The sequence below is a fragment of the Melitaea cinxia genome, chromosome 7, assembly GCF_905220565.1.
Source record: "Melitaea cinxia chromosome 7, ilMelCinx1.1, whole genome shotgun sequence".
Taxonomy (NCBI): Eukaryota; Metazoa; Arthropoda; class Insecta; order Lepidoptera; family Nymphalidae; genus Melitaea; species Melitaea cinxia.
This window is the reverse complement of record NC_059400.1, coordinates 7,581,459-7,594,557: the sequence shown is the minus strand read 5'-3', so window position 1 is coordinate 7,594,557 and position 13,099 is coordinate 7,581,459. Positions and strand designations below refer to the sequence as shown.

Genomic DNA, 13,099 nt, shown 5'->3' with positions numbered 1-13,099 from the left:
TTTGTATAAATTTATTATTTTTCTTTAACTGCGTAACTGCTTATGATAAGTTTATTTCATTTACCAGATTATAAAATTTATACCATTGAAATTACGTCATAATATTATTTCTATCTTATCATTACATAATATAAAACACAGTCGGTTCCCGCTGTCTGTATGCTTAGCTCTTTAAAAATACACAAAGGATTTTGATGCGGGTTTCTTTAGTAAAATGAGTGATTCCAGAGGAAGGTTTATATGTATAATAAATGCATAATATAGTAGAGGAACATTGATGGTTTTAGAGATTTCTAATGTAATGTCGTAAATAAACACATTTCTTTGCATTTATACTGAAAATATTTAATTTAATTTTATATTTAGTATCAGCATTGCAACCGTGCGAAACCGGGGCGGTAATTGATAAGATTGCATACTCGAATTAATTACTTGAACATATGATATTTACAAGTTAATAAAAAAATTCAAGGTAATATTTAAAAAAAAAACACCTGTGTACGTGTGCGGAAATAAGAAAATCCAAGTAGAGTCGCGTTCGAGTCTTATCTCCTATAGATAAATGCATACGTATTTAATATCATTTGAAATAAAGTAACATAATACACTAACATTATGAATGAATTAATAGAAGTCTGTTTACTTAGTACAGCGTAACTTTGTAATACATCTTATCTATTTATAATATTATTGATCCAAACAGTAGTAAAATAATATTTACGTGTTTATATAATTTAAATAAGAAATTTCCGTCCATAGGACATGTATTAAAAGCGATTACAGCTTGAAAGTAAACACAATTACACAAGTCTACTGTTTGCAAATTCGAAACAACAACGCAAATTAGCAGATAACCACTCTAGTATTCAAATTTATACTAAACCTAATCCTAGATCTGTGACGTGCTTGGAATGTGAGGTGTTTAATATTTATCTCACACATTCTTTTACGTTAACTTAGCATTTGATTATACTTGGATAAGTTTATCGACTTTATCCTGAAATTCATTTAATGTTTGGTCGGGATAAAAGCACGCTATGTACTCGTGTTAATCTCGAAATTTCGACGTGCATGCTAAGGTTTTATAAGAAACTCTTTCGGTGTAGTGTTGTCGACATTATATTATGGATACTGTGGACCACTTCGTACATGCTTTGTTACTCTTGGTAGTGAAATTATCCATTGTCTGTATAAACAAGGCAGAAGCTCGAAATACACAGCATTGAATATCTTATATATGATAATTAATACTATTAAGATTCTTTATAGATATTATTGACTACGAAATTTCCCTAAAGCACTTCATTCGATACGTCCTTTATCTTTTTATTTTTGTAGTCATTAAAGATTTTAATATTCTGTTTAATACTCTGTTTTGAACAGTACACGTAAGTCCATTAATTTAAATTAATAATGTTCGGTAATCTTTATTCGTATCTCCATTCCGTTATAAAATATAAATTCAGCTTTATGGTTAAACATGAAATAATAATCTCTTTCACTCGAGACGAAATCACTTTCGCTTACATTCAAGTTGGTTGCATTAACGTTTTCGTATAACTGAATCAGACATGTATACTTATTTATATAGTAAAGTTTGCAAAGCGTGCACTGCAACAAATTTAGAGTTATTCGCACTTTATAATTTGATATCACTTCTTTTTAACAATAATCGATCTCCCTTTTTAAGAGAAGTTTTTAGAAAAAAGATGTATCATTTATAAAACGCTTGTCTTTGATATCCACTTTTTCTTTATGTTAATCACCCTTTAAAGTTAACGTATAAATCATTATACTTCATGTATGTAGTTTTTTATATGGCTTTTATCTGCCATGCATACACCGTATGCTTATGTATAATTAACTTTAAAAATAATACATTGTTTTTGAAACTCGAATGTTTTGCGATAGTGAAGAATCTGTAACATTGACGCAATAGCATTCAACTGTAAGTGGTAGGGGCTCGTGATATAAACGTGCTTCTAACCGGATTTCGCTGCTTAATTACTTGAAAACATTAAAAAATGTCACGCGCAGACGTATAGCAAGATAACGACCGTGTGACATGGTCAGATGATTTCTCATTTGTATTTAATTTCAAGTTTATTTTGGAAGATTATTTTTTCTATCGTATTAACTCCCGTCTAATAAACTCTTATGTTTATAGCTTTTTTTCAGTTTTTTCAAATATGCTTAGTATTAGTTGTAATGATTGTTTGAGATTAAAAACTACATTCTTATTGGTTTCATTTTATTCATATAGATATAATTTTCAATTAAAATCAAACATCGACCATGATCAACTTTACTTCCTGAAATGTTACAAGTTGTCAGATAATTAATGTAATTCTACAAATAGTCTCGTTTCATTATAGCGCGACAGGTTCTAAGCTGCAATTCAATTGCGTTCAGCTATATAAAGTATTGCATCTCAAATAAAGCGCTTTATTGTATAGTATTAGTGTACATTTATGTAGAAACCGCATTGTCAGTAGTCGCGGTGAGACTATTGAGCCTTTTGTGGAAAAAGGTTACACGTGGAATGCTAAAAACGTTAATCTAGCATATTTAAAAGCTAGACGGCGCCAATCATAAAGCTGTGACACATGTGCATACTAATCAATATAAGATGAATACTCTTAGGCATTGTTAAAAAAAAAAAACTAAAAATAATTGATTTTTTTTTTAATTTATTTGTGACTTAATTTAAATAACACGCTTTTTATGCGATACAGCCTTACGTTTTATTTGATTTTTAACACGACTTTCATATAATTTTACATATAATATGTAACTCATAATTCGTTTCTATGCCAATATTTTTTATATCTTAAAATATAAAATGTCGAGTGTGCATGTTAAAAATAAATCACAACTGTCAACGCAATAGAAGGTAATAAAAATAGTGCATCTGTTACAAGAAATGTAACTATAAAATAATTACATAATACATTGACTCAATATAAAATAACCGAGCTGATATATTATTAATAACTATTATTGTGATACGATAAAACCACTTATAAACACATTAATTACGTAAAAAGTTCGACATGTTGAGCTTAAAAAAGCTAATACATAACCGTAGAAATTACGATAAGTACAATCATTACTTTAAGCAAAAACAAAAGTAATTAATTTTTTTGTTGATCAAGGCCTTTATTAAGTCTTAGTTGTTTTATAATTGTTTTATAATAATTGCAAGTGTAGAAGTTACCCAGCAATTACATCATGCGCAAAATCGCCTACTAAGCGACGAACATTATCTTAGGTTTTAAATATACAGTTACGGAAATCAATAAAGCTTACTTCGTGTTTATTGATTAGAAAATGTTAAGTAGTGGGAATTCAATATTTTAGCTTTAAAAATAGATTACAAAAATGTTAGCTAAGCCATTATTATTACGTCTGTTCTACGTCGATTCTCAAGGTCTCGTATAAGAATTTTATAACGTACATATATAATTTTCAAAAAATAAATGACTTATTATTTTATTTTTTTTTTCGTTTTTTTTTCAGTTTTGTTAACTTTATACAGGCAAATACTTCATGCATATTACAGTAAGAAATAAGCAACAAAGAAAAATATAAATCAGTAGATATTACACTATACCCCACTTTATTTCAGTTACTGCTAATTTGTTTTATATCGGAATGAAAAATTAACTTATATTTTCATGCTATGCTTGCTATGCTGCAGCCTATTACAGTCCACCACTGGACCTAGGACGATAGGTCTCCCTAAGTTCGCGCCAAAAAACCTCCCAATTACCTCACATATATAATATATATCATTTTATAAATAATTGCTTGCTCTATCGGCATCAGCAACTAAAAAAATATTATTGTTTTTATTTTTGTAAATTAATTATTTATTAAAATTATATATATACGACGGCTTTAATTTCTAAAATAAAGTCAACATGATTAACGGTCGGTAAATTTTTCGTTCGATTTCAAATCAACTCAGGTATAAATAATTTCTTGTAATATTGTAAAGTGATAATTATTATTATACTTATTTAGTGCGAATTATTTGCACGGGTATAACTAGTAGTTTTATTTATTTATATAAATATCATATTACACACACACAGTCGTCTGTTCCTATGGTAGCAACTTAATGCTTGTGTAACAGGTAACAGCCGACTGTTATAACATTTTTTTTTGATAAACATATATAGAAATAATAAATATATAAATACAAATATTATATTACACCCAGACTCAGTCGGGCATCGAACCCGCAACCCGCAGAACAGAAAGCAGAGCCACTATACAAACTGCGCCAACGGGCTAATCAATTATCTATTAATATAATTTATCTAATAAAAATATTAAGCTTAGCCTCATTTCTTTATGACGATTTGGCAATGATAACTTGATAACATATTACAGTATATTAAGTCATAAAATATTTGATTTTGACGATATGTAAACATATTTTAATAACATACAATAAAAATTAAGACTCTTTGTTTGTTTGAAAGTACCAATCATAAAATCTACTGGTTTGTTTTTAATTCTCAGTTTATCTCGAGAGATTATAAGACTTATGTCACACGAGTCACATGAGCAAAACTGAAAACACCTGAAGTGATGAATCAGTAAAACATATCTATCTAACATCATAAAACCAATCTGTGATTTTTGCGAACGACGTTATCTTTTAAAATCGTCTTAGAACAAACTTATTGTCATTATATTTTGTCATAAATTATTGTTATATTTAAATATTTAATTATTTATGTACATACCCCAAAGCTGGGCATATGCCTCATTTCCCATGTAAGAGAAGGATCAGAGCTTTATCTACCACGCTGATCTAATGCGGGTTGGCGGATATATACCTACTATACCTACTATTATCTGAGTAACGATCGCCATCAGATGTACATGATAACAACCGGGACCGTCAGCTTAACGTGGCACGGCGGGGAGAAAAGCTCAAACGCTACACAAACGTCTAAACGCCCAGACCACGGTAAAAATCTGTATGGCCAATACAAATCTTTGTCATGTGCGGGAATCGAACCCGCAACCGCCAGCGCAACCGTTACAAATCAGTGGTGTGTCCGTTGCGCCAACGCGTCATCAAAATTTTCCAATTTCACTTTATTAACGAATGTTGTATCTTATTCATTATTTTAAGTCTCTGCTAATTAAAACGAGAAAGAAATATGTTTATACCGTCGTTACCGTCTAAATACTTCCAAAGTACTGAACTGATTTTTATATTCTTTTTGACTATTAGTAATCTAAATTATTAAGAAGTAATGGTTTACTATAATTAATGTCAGCTAATCGCACAGAACTCGAAATTCCCCGGGTTTGTTTAACAGGAGGTAATAGACGTACCTACTGATAATAAAATATGATTGAAATTACCCAAAACCCAACATATATACAATTCTTTTCCTCCTAATAAAATTATAAAGCATGACGCAAGTTAACTTCACACATTAAATTAATTCTATTGAAGTTGTTGTTTTGTGTATGTTTATTTAACCAATTATTTATCCTGTGTTATGAAGTTAATTAATTGCAATGATTATTTAGAAGTTTACTAAGACACAGCTTATGTGTTACTTTTTTAGTATCTTAAGATATGATAAAAGGTACTTTTAAATATATGTAATAAATGTATTTGTATTCGATTAGTTCCATTACTTGTGTGATTTCAAAATAAAGAAGGAATAAAAAATACATAAAAATTTTGAGTTCTTATTATTATTTTCTTTTATAATAATATTATTTATAAAAAAAGCATAAATGACAATATAATTGTAATAATTACCTATGTCCTCAATGTTATTATACCATACGACACTTAATTATGTTGGCAATTTTATTATAACAGTAGAATACCGAGGAAACCACAACGCTATTAGATAGTATATCACGTGTCTTTACAATCTTGATGTATTTAAGTTATATAACTTTAGAATTGAATGTGTCTAAGCAATTATTTTTATTGTACAAACACTATATAATCTTATATATAAAACTCACGTGTCACAATGGGTAGTTAAAATACTCCTCCGGAACGGCTGGAACGATTTTTATGAAATTTTGTGTGCATATAGGGTAGGCCTGAGAATCGGCCAACATCTATTTTTCATAACCCTAAGTTATAAGGGAGGGGGGGGGGGAATAAACGGGTTAATAACATATATGGCAAAACAACGTTTGCGGGGTCAGCTAGTTTGTATATAAAATACCTTTTGTATAATTTCAAAGTTATGTCAGTGTTAATACCTAACTGTATTAAAAAAGGAAAATTATAAATTCAAACCGAATCCAAACACATTTTATTAATTTATCATTGAAGTATGGAATCAGGAAAACAAGAATAAAATTCGACCTTCTTTCATAAAATACATACATATTGAAAAACCTACATATTGAAAAACCTACATATTGAAAAACCTACTTATCTATACAAATAAATAAAATTGGAGTGACTGTTTGTGTTATTAAAATAACCGCATTTTACTAAATGCATGTGGATGTATACACGGTACATATACCAAAATAACGTTTTTTACAATTTTTGTCTGTCGGCTGGACCAATTTTGATGGAACTTTTACTGGCAGGTAGCTGATGCTATAAGGAGTAACTTAGACTACTTTTATTTTAGAAATTTATTTATTTGATAATTCTTCGAACTGAACAATAACTTTTTGTTACACGCGGACGAAGTCGCTGGCACAGTTAGTGTTAAAATATAATATATTGAAAACATTACCAAAGTTCACCTTGTAAGTTCTTAGACCCGCCAACCTTTCTTGAATAAGCTTGGACTGTCAACCTTGTTGAATACGACAATTTGTTTATAAGAACAATTTTCATACTTTAGTACATAACATTTTAAATTTTATTCATGAAACGATATGGACTTTTAACAAATTGAGAATAATTTACACGAAATTGTAGTCCGAGTACACGTTGGAAATGACATGAGAGTTTAATTGATTTTTTACATGTCTCTAAAAATGCGTACCTATTTATTAGACTATTTGTTCGTCTACCTACGTTGTATTACTTATTGGTCGATGTAATTATACCGAGAGTTTTATATATAAAAACCAAATTATAGAAAGTAATGGTTTATGTATGGTAATGTGTGATAGAAAAAAAAAAAGAGTTAAACTAATACCGACTATTTATCGGGATATAATCTGTTATTGCAGATATTTAAATTGTATAAATTGTTAAATATACGTACCTAAGTGAAAAATAAACGTAATACCTACCACGTTTTCTCATTTACCGTTAACAACTTTTATAGCTATAATAAAATGTACACCTGATAGTGATCGTTCAGCAGCGTGTTGGATTAAGCCCTGATCCTTCTCCTACATGGGGTAAGAGGTCTATGCCCAGCAGTGGGATGTTACAGGCTGAAGCGAAGCGTATTGCACTAATAAAATGTCCTTCGTGAGTCATTACTTCACAGGTTTAGATCCTTTAGGTTTTTATAATATTAGGTATTATTGTGTATACATAGATTACAGCCTAAAAATCCTACCATACTATACATTAGCAAAGAATAGAGTTGAAATATTTTAACTGTAATTTATAACATGTAATAAAAAAATTAGGAAAATAGTACAGAATAATTGTGTTTGCAGACAAACGAAAAAAAAAAACCGACTTCAATTACATCGACAAGTAATACAACGTAGATCGACGAAAAAATAGTCAAGTAACTACGCGTTATCAAAGATTACTCAAAAAATAATTATCAGATCTCGATAAAATTTATATGTAACCACATGATGAATATCAACTTTCGATTAAATTAAAAATTATCAAAATCGAAACACCCAGTAAAAAGTTATTGCGGATTTTCGAGATTTTCCCTCGATTTCTCTGGGATCCTATCATCAGATCCTGGTTTCCTTATCGTGGTACTAAACTAGAGATATCCCCTTTCTAATAAAAAAAGAATTATCCAAATTTGTATATCCGGTAGAAAGTTATGCGGTATAATACAATGTAGGTCGACGAAAAAAGCGTCAAGTAAAAACGCATTATTAGATATAGCTCGAAAAGTAGTTGTTAGGTCTCAAATAAATTTAAATGGGACCAATTGGCACACACCACCTTTTGATTAAAAGAAAATTTGTCGAAATCGGTCCACCCGGTCAAAAGTTCTGATGTAACATACATAAAAAAAAAAAGTACAGTCGAATTGAGAACCTCCTCCTTTTTTGGAAGTCGGTTAAAAATATAAAAATATATAATTATAAACATGGTTGATTCCCTCGTGGTTTCAATAACATATTTAACACTACTGTTCCTTTTCTATGAGTCATAGCATGACATTTAATAGCTCATGCTACCACTGAATAAATTTGTTATTAGTAAATTAAATAATATAGTACAAATTAAAAAATGGTACTAAAATTGTATATATATTGACTGAATCGAAACAAATTACAGTTCAATCTGTATATCGTGTACCATAGGTCGATACATATTGTGATTCTTGTGTTTTCCCTCATTATCGATTCGTTCGTGGCTCGAGGTATAACAATGCGGTACAATCGGTGCAAAGTGGTACGACTACGAACAACTAGTATAATAAAGCGGTTTGGGTACGTTGTAGATTATAGAAACACATAGAACTAACAAGAAACCCTTTCTACTAACAAATTTATAAGCTGAAGGGTTTGTTCACTTGAATGAACGAGACCTAATCACATTGTCCGAGTTTATTTTCTCAAGCTTTTCATTTATTTAAGTAAATTAATTATCTTTAGGACTTATAAGAAGAGTGAAATCTTAAAATTCACGTCGTCATCTATAGAGCATGCATTGAAATGTTTGGATGAAACTGACTCTTAAAGAACATACTTTTTATTTACCAACCCGTCTAATTCAATGAGCTCAAACACTTATTAGGGATGTACTGTATCGAAATCGACTTCTGTTTTTATACAAATTACTTAAGGTACGCGTATTCTTATAATTAATTTATAAATCTACCGTCAATTTGGACACCCTATATATCCTATATTGTTTCCTACATTCCTACCCGTCTATTGATTAATATTCACAACAAAGACCCTGTCTTTTGTCAAAAAAAAAAACATAATATAAACTAAGGTTATTCATCAGCAGATTTAAAAATCAATATAATATATTTTAAATATCATTATACGTAATAATTAAATTAATTCTTTTAAAAATTACTAAATACGTAAAGCTTTTTGTGATAACCTTAGTAACTGAGTAATTTATTATATGCATAATTATTTACCCAGGTGTGCTTCTCTGTAATAATATTTTTAAACAAGTTATTTTTGTGGTTTGAATATAACTCTATCTCGACGCATTCAGATATAAACCACAGTATATGCTGTTAATTATTTATTTTCTTATTGACGTATTTACCGCACATCCTTAGTGTTTTCGTGGTGACATTTGATATTATACCATATGCTTAATTAATAAGACTGCAATTTCTTTGTTTCAGATGCCCCGAATGATGCGAATTACATGATCGGAGGTGTAGTGATTGCCATGGCCCTCGTTGGGCTCATAATTGTGCTGCTGGCTCTCACAATCAAGTGAGTATACGATGTTTTTGTTGTCGACATCATAATAACTTTTTCATAAACAATGGTTGGTTCACATTTATAGAATGAAATGCTGAGAAATAATGAGTTCCACGGCCAGTTTTAAAATACCAATAACTGGATTAAAATACACTTAAGAATTTAATATTTGTAGTTTCAAAAATGCTTAAAAATAATTGATTATTAACGAGTCGTGGATATCAACAATATTATGACCAACGCCGTATCTATAATACCAATTGTAAGAACCTACACCGTCATAAAAATGCTATAAAAGTTGTACATGAAGCATCACTTCGTTTTTATGAGACAATCTACGTCGACGTAGAATTGTACCGATAAAATGAGCATAATCGCTTTATATAAAATTTTGTATTCAATTAAATGTGAATACTAAATTAAACACACTTCACATAGTCCGAAATAGAAAACTATGAAATAGGTACTTGATCAATTTTGAATGTACTCTACAAAAAGCTTTGCATTAGTTTTGAGCATAGTAAAAGCTGAGTGAGATTTCAAATTCATCAACGGTTATGAGTTCATTACATTTGGCAATCACGTCTAGAACAATTCGTTCGAGGCCGAAATCAGAATTTTGAGAAATTATACACAACTTTATAAGTATAATACAAAATTATAATTTTCACGAAAATAATAATCATTAAGAATCTATAATAATTTACCAAGTTACTAATAAAATGAAGCTTTAAAATATACCTAATTGTGAATGTGAATGAATATTTTAATGACATTACATACCTAACAACATACTTAAACAAAATATCTTTAAAGTACTCATTCAACCATGCGAAATTATTAAAGGGTAATAATAATTTATACAAATTATAGACCATTGAAATCGTTAGTCACAGTTGGTGAAAATGGATTATTTAAAATATTATATTCCGTCTATTATACTTGTAGGCTACATGACATTTATTATTCGTTTATGTATATTTTATTTATTGTATTACACATATATTAACTTTTATTAAGTTAATTATTAAAATAATATTTTATAATTTATAAATAAATAATATTTTATATTTTATATATATTTAATAAACAAGCATATCCGCACGATACCCGTAGTATACGGCGTATTTGATATTAGTTATTTCTCTAGCAATTTTTAAATTGGAATTAATTTGGCATTTCTTAAAGAACGCTCTAATAAACGGGGTAAGACAGGGGGATGTAATATCACCGAAACTGTTTACCACTGCGCTAGAGGATGTTTTTAAGACCTTAGATTGGGGGGAACGAGGCATCAACGTCAACGGTGAATTCATCTCTCACCTTCGTTTCGCCGACGATATTGTCATCTTTGCGGAGACGCTGGATGAGTTAGGCCAAATGCTGGCCGGCCTAAACGAGTCCTCCCGACGTGTCGGTCTCTGTATGAACTTGGAAAAGACGAAAGTCATGTTTAACAACCAAGTCATACCGATACCGGTATCGGTCGATGGTACCCTTCTAGAAGTGGTTCAGGATTATATTTACCTAGGCCATACTATCCAACTGGGCCGCAACAACTTCGAGAGGGAGGCCGATAGGAGGATTCGGTTGGGCTGGGCGGCGTTTTGGCAGGCTTCGTCGAGTCTTCACTTCGAGGATTCCGCAATGCTTGAAAACAAAAGTCTTCGAACAATGCGTCCTGCCTGTGTTAACATACGCAGCCGAGACGTGGACACTGACGAAGGGACTGGTCCACAAGTTTAGGGTCGCTCAACGTGCAATGGAACGGGCTATGCTTGGGGTTTCTCTTAAAGATAGGATTAGAAATGAGACTATCCGCGAGAGAACGAAAGTAACCGACGTAGCCTACAGAATTAGCAAGTTGAAGTGGCAGTGGGCTGGTCATTTGTGTCACAGGACCGATGGCCGTTGGAGTAGACGGGTCCTAGAGTGGAGACCGCGTCTTGGCAAACGCAGTGTGGGACGTCCTCCGGCCCGTTGGACCGACGATATACGTAAGATTGCCGGTGTCGGCTGGATGAGGATTGCGGAAGACCGGGATGTCTGGCGCGTACTTGGGGAGGCCTATGTCCAGCAGTGGACTGCGATAGGCTGAAGTGAAAGAACGCTCTAGAAAGAGCTCAGAGGCATGATCGAGAATTTTGACAAGGGCTATCGAGAAAAATGTAATTTGGTGTTTTAAGAAAATATAATTGTGAATAACGAATATATATTGTTTTGTCGAAACTGTAACTAAAATATATTGTTTAACTCCTAAATACTTATTAAAAACGGTGTGTATCAAATTTTATTACTCTTGGCTCTCTGTCAAAATCTGTTGCATTCTCAGCCGATAATGTAATTTCACAAGTGTCTCGTCATTCAATGCATTAAACACTTCATATAAATAAAATAAATAAATTCATTATTTCATTTTCCGGTTCCATTTCATTCCAGAATATAAATCTTTTGATTAGGCAATCGTCTTGTTTTTTATTGGATTAAATAGTTCCGTATCAACTGTTACGTGTCTTATTCCTACGACAATTACCCAACATCTGTTCGATGATGTAATTTCTGCGGCAGAACCCGCTTCGTGTTTCAGACAATTCGACTAATCATGAACTCAAGGCAATAGAGCGGCCGACTCAGATACTTATAACCAAGGATTTGTAAGCGATCATTGTTAGTCCTTTCTACATCAAACTGTTTCTTTGTTTTCTATTCAAATTTTAGGTTTGGTTTTTATACTAAATAACTAAGAGTTACCAACAATAGCGTTTATTTTGGTTGAGTAAAAAAAGAAAAAAGTTAAGAACTAAAACCAGACTACGACAAAAAAATAATACCTCACTTTATGTCATTCAATACAATGTGACACCATATAGCCTATAACCAGTGGACAATTATGACGCTTCTAATGATACCTAATTTGTCTAAATATGACAATTAGTTTGGGAGATACGGGGAACAGATGAACGTATATAAGTACATACATAGAATGCTTAAATTATAACCCTCTATTTGGCTTTGCCGTAGTCGCGTAATAAATGAAGACCCACGACGAAACAGTAAATATCATTTAAAATAATTACCACTTAAATGTAAGTGAGTTTTGCCGGCTATTTTTTTTAGACGCCCTTCCTGGTTTTGCTCGTATTCAGTTTTATAGCTGTGACTAGAAAGTTCCTATGACTAGTGTTGTTTTGTAATATATGTTTCTTCTGGATAAGTAACGTAGATAATAAGTAAGGTCTGATAGTGATTGAGTTCTTTATTAAAAGCAGATTAGTATTTTTTTCAAATCACCACAAACAAAGAAAAAAATTTACCTTTTCATTATTACATTGGCTAAATATATAGGTAGATAATAAGTAAGATAAGATATCATTGTTGTTTTTAATTTTTTTTACTAAGACGTCAATGTCAATTACCTTAATCACAGTAGACAAATTAATAAATATGATATAATTTAAATCTTTCGATAACATTTTCATTGGAAGGTAGAATAATGTCATATCACTGCAAAGTGCGTAGCCATCTCTTGTCA

At 31.1% G+C, this 13,099-nt stretch overlaps 1 protein-coding gene across 1 annotated transcript in view; it reads left to right on the top strand.

The window, feature by feature from the left end:
• The window catches only part of LOC123655300, a 202,694-nt gene that overhangs the window by 176,091 nt on the left and 13,504 nt on the right, over positions 1-13,099 (top strand). The window contains exon 4 of the mRNA XM_045591113.1: positions 9,486-9,579. Within this exon, the coding sequence (XP_045447069.1) occupies positions 9,486-9,579 (94 nt within the window). The remainder of the gene's footprint in view (positions 1-9,485; positions 9,580-13,099) is intronic.